General features: G+C 37.1%; 1 protein-coding gene across 3 annotated transcripts; it reads right to left on the bottom strand.

Annotated features, from left to right (window-relative positions):
• Nucleotides 1-1615: 1615 nt before the first annotated feature.
• On the bottom strand, nt 1616-16445 carry zgc:113054 (uncharacterized protein LOC541322 homolog). 3 transcript variants are annotated; one of them, XM_048198827.1, is made up of 11 exons: nt 16308-16445; nt 13362-13551; nt 13061-13152; nt 12240-12472; nt 11882-12118; nt 11688-11765; nt 11340-11556; nt 10447-10655; nt 9666-9738; nt 4100-4217; nt 1616-2061 (listed from the first exon to the last, which is right to left on the bottom strand). In XM_048198827.1, the coding sequence occupies exons 2-11, from the start codon at nt 13535-13537 to the stop codon at nt 1866-1868; spliced, it is 1629 nt and encodes a 542-aa protein (XP_048054784.1). In that variant the 5' UTR covers nt 13538-13551; nt 16308-16445; the 3' UTR covers nt 1616-1865. The 3 variants fall into 3 exon arrangements, with proteins under 3 accessions (XP_048054784.1, XP_048054782.1, XP_048054783.1); XM_048198825.1 differs by having other exon boundaries at nt 16179-16393; XM_048198826.1 differs by having other exon boundaries at nt 11694-11765; nt 16179-16393.
• Between the last annotated feature and the right edge of the window lie 879 nt (nt 16446-17324).

The following is a 17324-nucleotide window of genomic DNA, read 5'->3' as shown; positions in this document are numbered from 1 at the left end:
ACTAATTATGTAAATATCTGGCCTGAGTATCTGAGCTGATGGCATAATATTATAGGCATTTATGTGTATACCTGCTATCCTATTGCTTTACTAATGGAACTAATTGGCCACTCCTTTAGAATAATTGCAGTGACTGGGGTCAAGTTCTCCACTGGTCTTTTCATTCAAGTATTGTTTTTCAGCATATACACAGAACAGAGAGCAATTAAGATAACAGTGGGAAGAGGTCCTTGCAAGGCTGGTGATGGTGAAAGTGACTGGTAGTGTTATACACAAGGTTTAACATGGGAGGATGGACCTAAACGAGTGTGATAGTGGGTAGTTTTGGGATTCGTAGCTTTACAAATGCATACATCTGAATCGGAGCAAATTTATCAGTGATTATATTTGAATTGTAGTTGCAGCCTTGACCTAGTATTTAGCCGTGCACATTGGTCGTTGTGCTGTTTATATTTGACCAGTGCGAGTTCAAATCCGATTTAGTAATTTCCACGCAAAACCGTAAGTCTGAATGTTTTGAAAAGTAACATCAGACCTCTCCACAACAAGCTGCACAATTTGAGCATAATTTGTGTCAGTAAAACAAATGGTTTGGGATGAGTTACGCGCTGAAGATAAATATTAGGGGCTTGGCGTTTATTCAAATCTTTAAAGGAAGAGTTCAACCAAAAATGAAAACTGTCACTCACCCTCATGTTTTTCCAAATCCGTAAGACTTTCGTTGATCTTTGGAAAACAACTGAAGATCTTTCAAGGAAATCTGAGAGCTTTCTGCCCCTCCATTGACACTTTGATGCTTAAAAAAGTTCATCAAGAGATTGTAAAACTAATCCATATGAATTGTGTGGTTTAGTCCAAATTTTCTAAAGAGACTCGATCGCTTTATATGATCAACAGATAGAATTTAGGCTTTTATTCACATATAAACGTTGATCAGTGAACATAAACAGCTCAACCGAACCTGCATAACGCATAAGAACAAACCACCTGCGGATGCTCAAACGTGCTGCGCAACACGAGAATGAAACTCATTGGTTCTTGTACATCAAGCAAACATGCTTGAACTTCTGTTTACTGCAACTGATGTGTGAGGTGATGAATGTTTATATGTGAATAAAAGCATAAATCTGTTCATCATAAACCAATTCATAATGGATTAGTTTTACGATCTCTTTATGAACTTTTTGAAGCGCCAAAGTTGTAGTTGTGTAGCTGTTAATCGAGAGTACAAAAGATCTTAATTTGTGTTCCAAAGACGTACAAAAGTCTTAAGGGTTTGGAACGACATGAGGGTGAGTAATTAATGACAGAATTTTCATTTTGGGGTGAACCTTTTGCGGTCATAAGTTTTACAAGCCAAAAAATTTAAATTGTTCATAGTCAATAGTGTAGAGAGGTAAGAAGACAGTTCACTCAGAAGTCACTTTCAATTCGGTGAATTCAGGCGATCAGCTTGAACATGAGTAAAATCTGCGTTGCAGAATTTTTTTCGTGTTCACACGAAACTCACGATTTCTATTGGAATGACTGAATTTCGCTCACAAAATTTCACCAAACAACGGTAAATGTGACTGCACTGTAAGCATGCTAAAATACCACTAAATACAAATTTGGATAATAAAAACATGCTGTGAAAAGCAGCGTTTATTGTAAAATTGTTCAAAAGCAAAACGCACTGGTTGAAAAATGCACAAATAGAATTGCTTACAATTGACAAACTATGTAAGTTTTTATGCTGGACCCTTTGATTACTTAAAATGTATAGTACATCCCTTCACCAATGTACTGCATCATTAAAATCAAGTTAGTCAGTCAGTATCCTTTAGGAACTGTGGGTATTACCAAATCCGAGAGGCAAACTTTCTCTACCACAGACTCTGACCACCCTCTATGACTAAGTTATGCCCTGTCATGTAGTCAGAGGCGTCAGATGCCAAGTATACCACTGCAGCTTGGAGGTCTGTCACTTGAGCCAGTCGTCCGGCTGGGATATCTGACAGCCAGCGTTGAACTAGAGGCTCTAGACTCTCTGAATGGATGAGAGGGGTGTCAACAATACCACTGTAGAGAAAAAAGAAAGGGAGAGAGAGATCAGACATGAGAGGCAGGGAGACAGTGTTGTTTCAGGGCCACTTGCTTCAGTTATAGCAGTCACAGTGACATAAAATGAAGTTGGCTATCCTTCAAGGACCTCAGTAGTGAGCAAAACAGCTCTGATAGTGTTTACACTGGTTCATTTTGCTTTGATGGATGGATAGCATGATTGACACACTCCAAACTAAACTTCAGAAGTCTTGAAGTTGGCATGAAATCAAAACTTACCCTATTTACTTTCTTAAAACCTGGTTCCTGGTCTTTTGGTGCATTTTGTTTTCATGATCTTTCAATCAAATCTATCTGCACTCTCTAAAATGACCTGTTCAGTGTCTCCTAAACATAACTCCTATAATACAGAAGCCATTTCACCAATTGTTTTTAAAGAATGTCATTTGTGGTTTTTCTAAGCAAATAACAATATAAGTGGTATAATTATATATAATCAAATAAATGATGTTCTTTTGAACTTTCTATTATGACCTTTTATCATATATATATATATATATATATATATATATATAAAATTTTATGTTCTAATATTTTTTATTAAAAAATTATAATATTATATAAATTATATAAAAATGGCTAATAATAAAAATGATGTATTGAGGTATAGTTACAACTGTGACATAGAGATTCTCAGGGGTGAACTTGACCTTCACCCTCTACTTCCTGCACTGTAAAACCAAACTCAAATAATAATGAAAGTTCATTGTACTTTATTGAAAAGTTCAACTAAAGCGGTGCTGGATCAACAATTGTCCACATCAACTGCGGTTTTGAAATAATGTCCGAACTTCAGTGGCGCTTTTGTCTCTAACTAAAGGAAACGCACACCAATTTGGAACGAACGTACTTCACGGAGAGACAGCCGCATGGGAAATACAGCCCGTCTGTTCACACACTCAATCCCCAACAGCCTTCCATGCCATTTAAGCCTGGCCGAATAGATTCAATTCGACTTGATACCAAATCCGCCACCGCAGCTAAATCAGAGGCGCTGAAGAAGCATGTGACACCTTTGGTTAGCATATTTAAATCTCAATTATATTTCTCATCAGCACAGCTTTATCTAGGAAACCGTCCTGGCAATCAAAGGCTTACTGTTTTCCCTCAGCCAATTTTGTAGATAATGCGGCTTATCACTGTCGCGGCTAAAGTTGCCAATGAAATCAGGTGGCAGTCAACCTCGCACGCGCTAATTGTGGTCCCCCCTGCCCGTATGCATATTTACCAACCGTCACTTCACAGAAATCAGGGGCCCATTGAGAGACCTCGTATTTGGGGGAGGGGTGGGAGTTTGGCTAAGAGAAAAGAATTGCTTCCTCGCAAATTAAAATTAGAAAACAAGCTGGTGCTTTACAGAAACGAATAAAGAGCACATGCATGCGTGTTGCGGATTTGCTGTGGGAACCACGGGGGCTTGGGGATGCTCGGCTTCAAGCGACACGCGCACGCTTCCTCTTGCTCTTTTCTTCCTTTCCTCAGAAGAACTGCGCTGACAAATAGATACAAACAAGGCTGCCATTGTTTTGCTGACACTTCTGCTGAAGAGGCTAATTTGAATCCCTAATTGAATATAACAATTAAAGAAACTGTTTGCTCTACTCATCCCTCTAGACGTCATCCAATTAAGCCGGATTGTATTGTTTCACACTGTAATTTAGTAACTGAGTCTCAATTGTGTGGCCCATTGTGTAAAATAATGCTTTTGACCCTGTCAAAACAAATTAAGTTTCCACTTAAATATCAAAAAAGTCCTCTTTCTGTTTAATTGGTGCAATGCACATATGAAGAGAGAAAGGGCTTTTTTGTTTGCACAAAAAGTTGGCATTGATTCATGTGTTACATTCGAAAACATAATACTGGGAAGAACCAGAGCACGTGACTCTGCATAAGATTGCATGTAGTGGGAAATAATCAAGTTAGCAGCAATAAAAGTGTATTCCAGTGAAATTGTGACTTAACCCAGAAAGCACAGTCTATGGTCTGTCACACTTACGGGGAGATGCAATTGACTCGAACGCCTCGGTCGATCCACTCTGTGCCCAGGGTTTGAGTGAGCTTTACCACCCCAGCTTTGGATGTGTTATAGGACAGTTGCTTCTGTGGGTGTGGCACTATTGAGAAGGACACAGCACATTTAAAACTTATGAAGAACATTTTTATCAGTTTTCTGTCACTTCAACTCTAACAGTGAAATCCCATTAAATGAAATAGTAAAATTGACGTGAGTGTATTTCATATACTGGACAATTGTGACAGTGCACTTTTTCAGTGGCCTTGGGTCCAGAAGTATTTTTCCCATTGATTTTCCATATAGGGATTTTAAAAACATCTTCAATTAAGAGTTATGGTTTATGTTATCATTAAAAATCTATTTGTTTGTTTTTGGTAACACTTTTTTTAAGGTGACGTAATTGCACGTTACTACATGTACTTACTATAGTAATAACAGTAAATTATGCATAATAAGAAACTAACCCTAAACCAAACCCTAATCCTAACCGTAACTCTATAGTAAGTACATGTAGTTAATTAATATTACTCAGTACTTATTTGAGTGAGTAAAATGTAACTACATCACCTTAAAATAAAGTGTAACCGAATTTTTATTTAACCCCTTAACTGTCACTGTCCCACTAGGGGGAGCTTTTTAGCCATTGAGCGCATGTTTTTCATATTACATATTTTAGTAATCAACATAAATTGGGTATCATTGGAAAGCATATGAACTCAAAATTCATCCTGTGAAAACCGTTTTGAAATTAGATGTTGTGTTACCATGGAAACGGTACTCTTTTTGTGGGCTCCTCCCCTAGTGGGTGGTGTCAGGTTTCATATTACAAATTTTATTTTAACTTCTTTATATTTAAAACTTTTTCTAATCTTGACAAAACACATATTGTCGGAAAAGTCTGAGTCTCAAGGTTTCATATTTGGTGATTGTTTAGTGATAGAAGTGACATTTGGATAGAAATGTATATATTTGTTACAGGAGAATGCATCAAAAAAAAAAAAAAAAAAAATTAAATTAAATGAATCAAATGTGGGTGACATCCAGAGGATATGTTTGGTACAGCGCCTAAACAAAATATCATGGGAACTTCAATTTTTGTGATATCTACTTCAAATTTGGAACACAACTTGTTCAAACATATGGCTTTGATTTGATATAAATTTTGGAGTAAAAATATTTCATAAAATATATATTTTATATAAAATAATAATGTTTAGTACAGTACATTTGAATTACAGTAAATATAAACTTCCATAACTTTTTCATACTTCAAGCTTCAGTGCGTCAGGAATAATCTGCTGAGTGTCTTCGAGACCAACCTTATGTCTATATTCCAAAGTATTCTTGAATTACAACCATTTAGGTTTGGATAGTGCATTTTCAGGTCTATGAAAAAGGGGGGGTGACATTTAAGTGGTTAAAAAAACAGAGGAGCATGAGATGAAACATAATCAAAGGAATTGTCCTTTTTTTAAATAGTCCAAGTCTTTAGTGTATGTCACAGGAGAAAACCCTGCTTTGCTACTTGCTATTTAGTCAGCACCAGGTGGTTTTACAGGTAAACAACATTTTTATTGTAGGTTCATTTTATTAGACAAAACATTTGTACACACCTAAAGATAAGCCAACAATAATTTTGGTCCATTTTCCCAGAAGAAAAAAAACTTCAAATGACTGAATCTGCTAACTTAATGCAACCAGCACTGAAGCAATTGTGAAAAGTGTTACATCAATAAATTGAAATGAATTAACAATGCAATATGTAATATTTTCTGTCCACTAGAGGTCGCTAGAGACCTATTCAAAACAAATGCGTAGCTTGATGACGGCAAATTTGAGCGCAGAATCTTGGGACATGTGGTCTTCACCTCAACGGCTGGTGGAAAAGAATTGGGATAGGACTCGGGAAGAAATCATGTTCATGGATGCGATTATTAACATTATTGCAGTATGAAGCAGAGCAGGACCGAGTGTTGGAGAGCGCTGGAGTGATTGCGCAACACACGCCGCAAGCAGCAGAAATTTTATTATGCCAAAGTCGCCGGCGCTGCTTCCGCTATTCCAGTCATGAGTATGAAGTAACGCAGCTCTGTTTATCATATTAGATACATTTGAGTGTGTTGAAAATGTTATAACGTTACTCTGCGGCTGCTGTGAGACACTTGTTGCACACTGCAGTAAGATTTTAGAATATCATATTAAATGCTGGATGGCTTGTGTTGATAAATAGCATGCAATTAATTTTAAAACGTATTGTATGATGGAGAAAATGCTGTATTACTGTTACTAAAAATAAAGCTGCATCTGATTATGCTATGTTAGCTACTTGACAAAATAGTGTTTTTCTCTGAGGCATGGTAAAGCATGGTACTCGCAAAAAAAATCAAGAAAATTAGATTTAGACAATAAAACTAAATGTGTTGAGCTATATAACAATAATTAGTTTTCTGTCTATAAATATATCAAAACAGTTGTTCCCTTGCCTATTAAAACATGTAAATATTAAAGAGTCTTTGGTGTTTCCATGGTTTCTACAAAATAAAACCGAGGGTAACGCGGGTATGACGCAATTGACAGGCAACTCCTCGCACGTCCCGGAGCCTTGGTTAAAATTGCAATTTTCTCACAATTTACAAATAGTTGCAAACATTTGGGATGTTGTAAGTACTCAAGTGAACAAAATATATAACACTGGTCTAGTGGTTTTTGGATATTTTACTGCAAAATTCTTGCATATTGCACCTTTAAATAAACCAACTTTTAAACACATTAAAATCCATTTCATACTAAATATGACCTAAACATGTGATTAATACAAGGCCCGATTACTTCATTCCCCTCATAACTCAGCGAGAGGGTCTTGAACTCCAATGTGACATGAAAACACTTTCATTAGCTTTTGGGACCCCGCAGATGAAGCGATGTAAAATTAATTACTGGGGATGTTCGGTGTGCATCATCTTCAGGAACAAAGGCAAAACGCCATTTGTTTGCCTTGACCATCACAGATGCTCAACGCTGCATGCGATGCAGGGAAAAAGGGGCTCGCTTGATTAATCATCACGAGGGAGGCTCCAAGTTACATGCAACTTTAGTAGTTAACCTCGTCACCCGGTGATCTCACTGCCAAATTGCCGTGGTTGGGAGCGGGATGATAAATACGGCACAGCTGTGCAAAAGCAGCGGCCAGTCCTGTGGAGATGGGTTCGCGCTCTCCGGCCCCTCGTTTGTTTTAAAGGAGAAACGCTAACCGGACAATTGTCAGGTTGCGCTGGGCCTGGTTTTCGAGGGAATCCAACCAGTTATTCAAAAAAATGAGGCCGTTCTTTGCCTACAAATAAGCTTTAAGATTCAAGGTCTATCTTATCGGCACACAAAAAGGCCAACATGTATTAATCCTAGCAGAAAATGCGGTGAGAGAACAGGCCTTTTTATGCCTCAGAGTGGCATTGATGTTTCAAAGAACATTGCGGTTTTAAGAGCAGTCAGCTTGAGAGGATAAAGAGGACAGTGAAACATATCTTGAATCACATTTAACATTCATACAGATTTTCATTTCACACTTTAAGAGCAAGGTCTGATCTGTACATTTCAGAGATGTTGCAGGTCAAAGTGATGTCACCAGAGCCTGATTTGTCATCCAAGGCCCATGAGTATTAAAGGGTTAGCTCACTCGGCAAAAAAAAAAAAAAAGGCAATTCTGTAATCATTTTGTCACCATCATGTCATTCCAAACCCATGTGATTTCTCTATACAGTGGAACACACAAAAAAAGATATCTGTCAGTTGATTTTTGAGATTTTCAGTGATAATATCTGTTTGTTCATCACACAAAGCTATCTTTTGGCTTCAAAAGAATTGAAATATAGTGCATGAGTCATGTGAACTACTTTTATGGTGGTCCTTTTTAGAGCTTGACAGCTCCTGTTCACTATATGTTTTTGCTGTATGGAAAAAAAAGAAGCAGCATGAACATTCTTCTAAGCATTTCTATTTGTGCTTCACAGAGGAAAGAAACGTATATGGATTTGAATTGACACAAGGGCGTGTAATTGATAACAGGATTTTAATTTTTGGGTCAACTAACCCTTTAACAGCCAGTCTGTTCAGGTATCACTTCATGTGTAAATGCATGACGCCACCTATCTTCCATGTTAGGTCAAATACCTCTCTCATCCATGGGCCGAACAGCAGAAAAATACAAATCCAAACAGATCATTTGAAATATTCCAATATGTATTTAAAGTGGTCACAGGGAAAAGGAGATGGGAAAACACTGTGCTATTCACCAGATGGACAGAGGCAGTGTCATTGTGCATTTTAATTGAACTTTCAAGATGTATTCCCCAACTTAGCTACAACAGCCCCCATCTGATTACACATTATGACAATATTATAACAGATGTCCAGGCCAATAAAGAAAATTCCTGAAGGACTGTATGTAATGTGAGTAATTGATCACTTTTTTCCCTTGCCCTCTACTCCCCCTTCCCTCTCTCTCTCTCTCTCTCTCTCTCTCTCTCTCCACTCTCCTTTAGCAGCATGCTCCTGTGTTACAGATTGCACCCACAGTTGGGACTAGCGTCCATATGGTACACAAGTTTATTGGCTACTTGACTACACTGTTGATGGAGTGCTGCTGTTGCACAGCGAGGGACCTGTTGGAGGAATTGTGTTACGCTGCGTCGCAAATAACGTTCCTTTTACAGCATGCTGCATAAAAATCAAACACTGTTTTTTTACCGCAGCTCTAGACAGAGCACCAGGACCGGCGGCATACCAGGAAGTCCCTTTACACGAGGCTGAACAACGAGTTGCAATTTACAGCCTTTCAACAGCGTTACGCAGTTGTCATGTGTATAATGATGCAAAAACAGCCTTGTGAGGGGCAATATGGCTGAACAAACAATAAAAGGGTCAGTGATTTTAGATGGTTGTACACACAGACAGTTTGAGCACAAACACTATGTCAGATATGTACAAATGTATTACAATTTAGCAGCTTTTCTTGGCTGGTTTCAGTCTTTTTAGTGTGTTAAAAGCTGTATGGTGCAGGCAAACCTAATTTCTTAATTAAAAATTCATATATATATATATATATATATATATATATATATATATATGTGTGTGTGTGTGTGTGTGTGTAATTTTATTAATATTTTATTATACATTATATATATATATATATATATATATATATATATATATATATATATATATATATATGTATTATAAAATATTAATAAAATTACACACATATATATATGTATATATACTTATATATATACTTGATGGTTAATTATTCTGAAACTTTTCTTTCTATATAATGGTATTTTTTATGAAACCAACATGAATATAAAGACACGTTTTAAAGTAGATTTCGAAACCATTTTTCCTCATCTTTATCATGGACACGTGTGTACCTAAACGGTATTACAAAAACTTGTCTTTCCAAAACCCCACCCCTACGTTTGATGAGAGTATTAAATTCAGAGGGAAGAGACAGTGTAATATCTCAGCTTATGGTGGCATAAAAATCATCACTCACCTATTAAACTGGCCATGGAAGCTGTGTTGATTATCTTGCCGTATCCTTGCTTCAGCATGACACGACCGGCCGCCTGAGGCGGTAATTTGAGGGAGAGAAGAGACAAATGTGCTTTCAGAGGAAAGTATTGACACCTTCACTAATCAGACTTCCACGTCTACAGTCTACAGGGAGAGGAATAACACTCCCCACATGAGGAGAGAGACAAAAAGTGTCAAAAACTCTGGGCGTTCATTTTAATGCGCGTGAGGCATCTCCATCACCTCCCGGTTTTGTGTAAAACAGCTTACTCTGATTTATCTGGTGCCTGGCAGGATTTAATGTCTTCTAATGCTGTAGGTATGAAATCACTTTCCTTCACACTTCTCTGTTCACCTATCAAAGCTTTTATTCCATCTCCCGGAAAATGTCAGAAACTAATGGAAAAGTTGTTGCTAATATACAAAAGCAATTAGAATCTGCAAAAGTTTGGGAAAATACAAGTAGTGGAAGGCCATGTGACAAAATGTTAAATATGCTTGGTTTAGTATGATAAAACTATATGTAAGGTGGGGATTTGAACCCGGGTCACTTTTCAGGACAACTAGTCTAAGTTTAACCTTTGGTCATGTCTATATAGGTGCCTCCTGGTGACAGCATGATGCTGACTGACTGTGGGACTATGAAATCTTTAGCAAATGCATGCCACATTATTAACATACATTTTTTCAGCAATGCTTAGACTAAATTGGTTATCTCAGCTGGAATTAATGGCAAATAAAATATATAAATGATGTGGTACCTGACAACACATGAAAGTCCCTCTGAGGTTAACGTTAAAGGTTTGGTCCCACTCTTCTAGGCTGGTGTCTTCACTAGCTGAGTTTTTGTTGATGCCAGCGTTGTTGCAAGCGATGTGAATCGTGCCCCATTTTGAAACAATGTCGTCAATCATCTTCTGAACGTCCTCTGGTTTGCTAATGTCTGCAGCCACACCCATGCTCAAAATGCCTGGAGCGACATATATACATACATAAGAAGCAAATGATAAGACAAAGTCCAACATGTACATGACCACATAAATATTACAAAATAAATGTGGGGTTTGTTGTCCCTCTTTTAAACACTTATATATATATATATATATATATATATATATATATATATATATATGTGTGTGTGTGTGTGTGTGTGTGTGTGTGTGTGTGTGTGTGTGTGTGTGTGTGTGTGTGTGTGTGTGTGTGTGTGTGTGCGTGTGTGACTGTGTGCGTACTAAATTATGTTACAGACAAAAGATGTCAAAAATAAGCCTGAACAGCAGGGAAACAGCAGATCAGTTTGGTACTATGATACTACGGCGCCATCTGCTGATCAAATCAAGTAATCATCATAAATAGAAAATTATGCAGCATTTTTATTATTACTTTTCAATTATTTATATTTTTTCCATGTCAATAAAAGTTTGTTTTTGTCATTTTTATTAGTTTTTTTTTTTTTAATTTTTATTTAGCTTTAAAAAAATTAAGTCATTTTAGCACTTAAACCTAAACAACTTATTTCAGTTAGTTGGAGAGGCAACATTTCCCATTATTTACATGTTTTTCATCTAATATCATTTATATTTTGTTTCATTTCAAGTACCGAAAACGATTTTTAGTACTGCCTGAAATACAAGAACATGAAAGCACCACTTACCTTTCAAAGTCAGTTCACGGGCCACATTTTCTGCCTTTCCTTTGTCCATGTCAATGATGGCGACTTTGGCTCCAGCCTCTCCAAGAGCATGTGCGAAAGCCCTGCCGATGCCCTGACCGGCCCCGGTCACATAGGCCACTTTCCCATCCAAACGTAATCTGTCCAGCACTTGCTTCCCTTGGACTCCTCGAAACACCTCGTCATAGGTCACAGTACTCTGTGAAGCATAGATCATCATCATTGCTCTGATCAACAGCTGTACTCAAGTTTTATATCAGTTGTGCCATTTTAATTAGCATTAAAAAAAGCAATCATTTCAGCCTAAAAACTTCTAAGGCATAAAAATACCTCCACCTGTGTGTTTGCCTGAGGTGTGTAGAGCACTCTTCGTATTATAGTGAGGCCATCTCTCAGAGGAACAATAACCTATAAACAATGATTAACTGTCAAATTCAGACCAATAACAAAAAAATATCTGTTTAGTGTAAAATATTAATTTTGTAACGAATAAAAGTTCACATTCGACAGAATAACATGCACACCTGCTCTACTCGAGGATCATTTGTGACAAACTGATTAAAATCTCGCAAGGCTTTCCCAATATCATCTGCTGAATCCTTGAGGTAAACTCTCCCTTTAAACAGTGTGTTGTCTACACATATAATGCCATCTATCCGCAGAAGGTTATGGTCCAGGAGGAACTTGTAATAGTTAATGTAGTTCTGTTTGTCTGCATCGATGAAAACCATGTCAAACTGCTCTCCTGTGGCAGCTAATTCCTGCAAAATAGTAGAGCATTTTTTTAAACAGAAGAATCAAATAATCAAAATTACTTGCTGGGCAAGACAAGTTTAACAGCTCAAGTGACTGCTGACATGTAGAGATGGTGGGGTATCCTACCTTTAGGGTATCCATAGCAGGCCCAGTCTTTACAGTTATCTTTTTACCATGGGGAGACTTGTCAAATGTAGATTGTGCAAAGTCTTTCAGGTAGGGCTCGAGCTCACAGGCAATGAGTTGGCCATTTTCTGGTAAGGCTTCCGCCATTGACAAGGCCCCATATCCTGTGAACATTCCTATCTCTAAGACCCTCTTTGCTTTGCTCATGTGGACCAGCATCTTCAATACTTGACCTATAGAATGACAATAAACAGTCTTAAAATATAGTTTGCACATATGCACTACTATTTAAAAGTTTACAGTCTGTGAGATTTTTAAACATTTTTGAAAGAGGTCTCTTATGCTCACCAAGGCTGCATTTATTTGATCAAGAATACACAGTAATATTGTGAAACATTATTAAAATATAATATAATTTTCTATATATTTTAAGGTATAATTAATTCCTGTGATGGCAAAGCTGAATATTCAGTCTTCAATGTCACATGATTCTCCTTCAGAAATCATTTCAGTATGCGGGTTTGACGCTCAAGTAACATTTTTTATTATTATCGCAATTGAAAATGCTTCATATTTTTGTGGAAAAAGTGATACATCTTTTTTTAAGATTCTTAAATGTATAGAAAGGTCAAAAGAACAGCATTTAATCAAAATATTTTTTGTAACATTATAAAAGTCTTTACTGTAACTTTTTGATTAATTTAATGCATCCTTGCTGAATAAAAATATTAATTTATTTTAAAAAAAAAAAAAAAAAACTTATGGACCCAAACATTTGAACGGTAGTATAAACTAAATCTTGCAATTAAAAAGATGCATACCTTCTACCTGTCCAGTGATGCATGTAACAGGAAGCCTGAATAAGGTTTTTCCTTCCTCATGCACCTTATTCCAGTCATGAGAAACTGATTTCCTACAGAAAATGAATAATATGTCAATCTATGACATGTATATTGCATAAACATACTTCATAAAACATTACAATAACATAATAGTATGCGAATGGTAACCAAAAAAGCTTGCACTGCACAAACAGCTTCAGGACAAACACAGAAACACACCCTAAATAAAGACACATATAGTAATCTGAAGCTCACACAGAGTTTTGGGTGAATAAGTTACCTATACAACTCAGCCAACGGTTCACTCTCCTGGCTGCTCATTTGTTCTAGGTAACCATCCAATCCGCTAGCGATGTCCAGGGCCTTCTGAAGATTATCACGCAGCTCAGCTGGAATATTTGCATTATTCTCCACAATCTCTTTAGCCTTCAGCAGGTACTCAACGACGAACTCCATAGGAGTGTCTGAAACTAATATTCAAAAAGATGGATTAGTGAATGAGTAGTATTGTGTAGTTAGATGCAAGGGCGTATCTATCTATCTATCCTTTATAACGTTATGAAATTTATGTATAATCATTCATCAAATTCTAACATAACTGATTCTAAAAAGAAAGAAATTATGTTAAATATTGAAACCGCCAGTAGGCGGCAGCGATTCGCTTTTTTATTGAGTGCGTCACTTAAATCGTTCATTCAGCCAATTCGTTCAAAGGTCAGATTAATTTAGGAAGAAAACAAACAGAGATGTGAATACGTTTGTCATTGATAATTACAGACACTGATGAAAAATGAACTAACAAAACAGACGGCTGTTTTGGTAACTGGTTACAGTTACACTGAAAGTTATGGCTAAATTGTAATGGATTAGCTAGCTAAAATATATGTGTGTAATATAATTACACAACATTCTCATACCTCCTTCTCAGTACATGCTTTATTCTTTTTAACGTCCCTCTTTGACCAGGAGTTTAATATAGTCGACTTCTCTCATTTTCGACTTCTCATTTTTGATGCTACCCGTGCTCTCTCATTCAAACAGTAGAGCACCACTCGCATTGTTTTGGTGAAAGTGCGACGCGCATTGGTTGGACGGTTCAATGGAGGGGGGAGTATTTTTTTAAATAATTATGACAAACTCATATTTAATTAGAAACAAAATTATTGTTACAAAATAAATGAATTCTACACAATTTTCATTTGATCTACTGTGATTTTCATGTTGAAATATTGGGGGAGGGGTTGTAACTGATGCATTTAAATATTCCCCCCCACAAACTATGCCCCTGGTTAGATGTGTTATGATGTTTATAATCATGGATAATTTATATTTGAGCTATCGGTATGTGATACAGCTACAACATTTAAAGGTGTCCTAGAACCAGTTTTTACAAGATGTAATATAAGTCTAAGGTGTCCCCTGAATGTGTCTGTGAAGTTTCAGCTCAAAATACCCATAGATTTTTTTTAATACATTTTGGGGCATCATTAACTATACACCGATTCAGCGTGCGGCCCCTTTAAATCGCGCGCTCCCTGCCCCGCCGAGCTCTCGACTATAATACAGTGTATTTACAAAGTTCACACAGCTAATATAACCCTCAAATGGATCTTTACAAGATGTTCGTCATGCATACTGCATGCATGCTTCGGATCATGTGAGTATAGTATTTATTTGGATGTTTACATTTGATTCTGAATGAGTTTGATAGTGCTCCATGGCTAATGGGCTAACATTACACACTGTTTGAGAGATTTATAAAGAATGAAGTTGTGTTTGTGCATTATACAGACTGCAAGTGTTTAAAAATGAAAATAGCGACAGCTCTCTTGTCTCTGTGAATACATTAAGAAACGATGGTAACTTTAACCACATTTAACAGTATATTAGCAACATGTTAATGAAACATATAGAAAGACAATTCACAAATATCACTAAAAATATCATGTAATCATGGATCATGTCAGTTATTATTGCTCCATCTGCCATTTTTCGCTATTGTTCTTGCTTGCTTACCTAGTCTGATGATTCAGCTGTGCACAGATCCAGACGTTAATACTGGCTGCCCTTGTCTCATGCCTTGAACATGGGCTGGCATATGCAAATATTGGGGGCGTACATATTAATGATCCCAACTGTTACGTAACAGTCGGTGTTATGTTGAGATTCGCCTGTTTTTCAGAGGTCTTTTAAACAAATGAGATTTACATAAGAAGAAGGAAGCAATGGAGTTTGAAACTCAATGTATGTCTTTTCCATGTACTGAACTCTTGTTATGCAACTATGCCAAGGTAAATTCAATTTTTGATTCTAGGGCACCTTTAATTACTGATGTCCGCTACCTGGTAGTTGACTTAAACTAAGATTTAGAAATGAGAACTGGTTACATGACACAAAAAGACTGTGTAAAGTATTACTGATACAGGTCACATAGTAACCTATCACCTATGACCTTGTAGCCTAATGTACTGAACATGTGAGTCATGTTACTTGTCCTACTTGTAATTATTCGAAGATACTGAAACTTCTGGGTGCAATTGGATGCTAACACCGTGTTTACAATGGACGTGACAAAAGACAATAGAACCCATATTCTTCAACTTTTTTTTTTGGGGGGGGGGGGGGGGGTTTGCTGCAAGTTCACTAATCTCCTACTTACACTCTTAAAAATAAGTTTCTTTATTAACATCCATTGAACCTCTCCATTGTACAAAAGGTTCCTTATAGTGCAAAATAGTTTTAAAAAAATGTTATTCTAAGAACTTTACTGAAAGGTTCTTTCGCGAAGCAAAGTGGTTCTATTGCACCGCTACAAAAAAAGCCCTTTTGTAACCTTTTTTTAAGAGTGGGTGACACGCTGTCTATTCGACCGAGTTCAGTAACACACTAACCCTGACTGAAATCCCACTAGTGGCTTTTAAAGTTATTTTCGGCGGTGTAAATTCTCAGTAAGGGTTGTAAGTCTACATTAAGCACGCATTAGTTCTGCTGCAACAAACAAAACTGACGTTATTTTATAAAATGTGCAGTTTGACTCGTCATTTAGCAATCTATAAATAGTTCGGGAATACAACCCGACGCACGTAAACATTCCTACCTTTAGCTGCCTGCATACTAGCGAATCCTCGTGGTTTGAATAGGAAGAGTTGTGTTGGCCGTGTTCCCTGTTGCACAAGCTCACCTTACAAGCATAAACGTTATGCAAACTATCACGTCACAAACTTACACAAGTTAACGAATGCTCCGTTTCCTTGCGCAGCGCAGCTGTCTCCTGTGTCCGTGTACACAGACTACGTAAATGCGCTTCTGAGCGCAGTTGAGTTTGAGTCCCAACCCTTGTGAATCCCAGTTCACGACCCACAAACCCACCCAACAATTTGTATCTGTTTATCCTTCAGAATATTCACAGGTCCCTGGTTAAAAACCCTGTCTGAGCTTAAGGGAATTAAAGTTGTTATTTTAGATTGGTGATCAATAGCCTAGACTTAAGCTATATGGTGAGATAAATAGTCCTTGAGCTGTCCTGTAGAGTTTAGCTCCATCCCTATAATGCAATTTATGACACACCATATCATTTTCAAGTAATCCTGAAGACTTAGATTAGATTTTTCAGGAGTGTATGATCAGGGTTGGAGCTAAACTCTGCAGGTTTGAACACCCTTGTTACCATAAAATGAGCTGTGTGAAACCCTGCAAGAAAATATCTAGTTAAAATGCAAAGATGTAGTCAATTAAATTGTACAATATCAGTTTTACATGTGAATATTAACATTTAAACAATGTTTTATCTCTAAATACATAGATTGAGATGGGGAACTGTGTACAGGGTGCCCAGAGAATGGAGGAGACTGTAAACATGGAGCCCATAACAGATGGAGGGCCCATAACAATGTCCCCTTAGGGCCCCAGACCCAAAAACGTGATACCTACCATGGGGGACCCCCTCCCCTAGAGTAATTTCTACTAAAAGAACACAATTTCTAGTGAGGGGGAATAACCCCCTCCCCCCAACACCAAGTGGGAACAGTGAAGAAGATTAATATATAACTGCTTTCCGCAAAGTCAGAATGTCTTTAACATATTGGTTTTAGGTCAGACTGACTTTTGAAAATTTGAACCAAGTCATGTGACCCACATACTCAAAATAGACTCAACTATGATAATGATATCAGTATTAGGTGAAAAATTCTTTCTCATGCCCCTTCAAGAGAGTATTTGTCATCTAAAATATTAAGAAATTACC

The sequence above is a fragment of the Megalobrama amblycephala genome, linkage group LG8, assembly GCF_018812025.1.
Source record: "Megalobrama amblycephala isolate DHTTF-2021 linkage group LG8, ASM1881202v1, whole genome shotgun sequence".
Classification (NCBI taxonomy): domain Eukaryota; kingdom Metazoa; phylum Chordata; class Actinopteri; order Cypriniformes; family Xenocyprididae; genus Megalobrama; species Megalobrama amblycephala.
The sequence above is the reverse complement of the archived record's forward strand: the minus strand, read 5'-3'. Positions and strand labels throughout refer to the sequence as shown.

Bases quoted from the DNA above. Each gene is read 5' to 3' on its own strand.
- zgc:113054 (XM_048198825.1), bottom strand. The intron at 13,153-13,361 runs GTAACTTATTCA...CATTTTCTGTAG, and splicing joins CCGTTGGCTGAGTTGTATAG to GAAATCAGTTTCTCATGACT. The intron at 9,739-10,446 runs GTACCACATCAT...TTACCGCCTCAG, and splicing joins GGACTTTCATGTGTTGTCAG to GCGGCCGGTCGTGTCATGCT.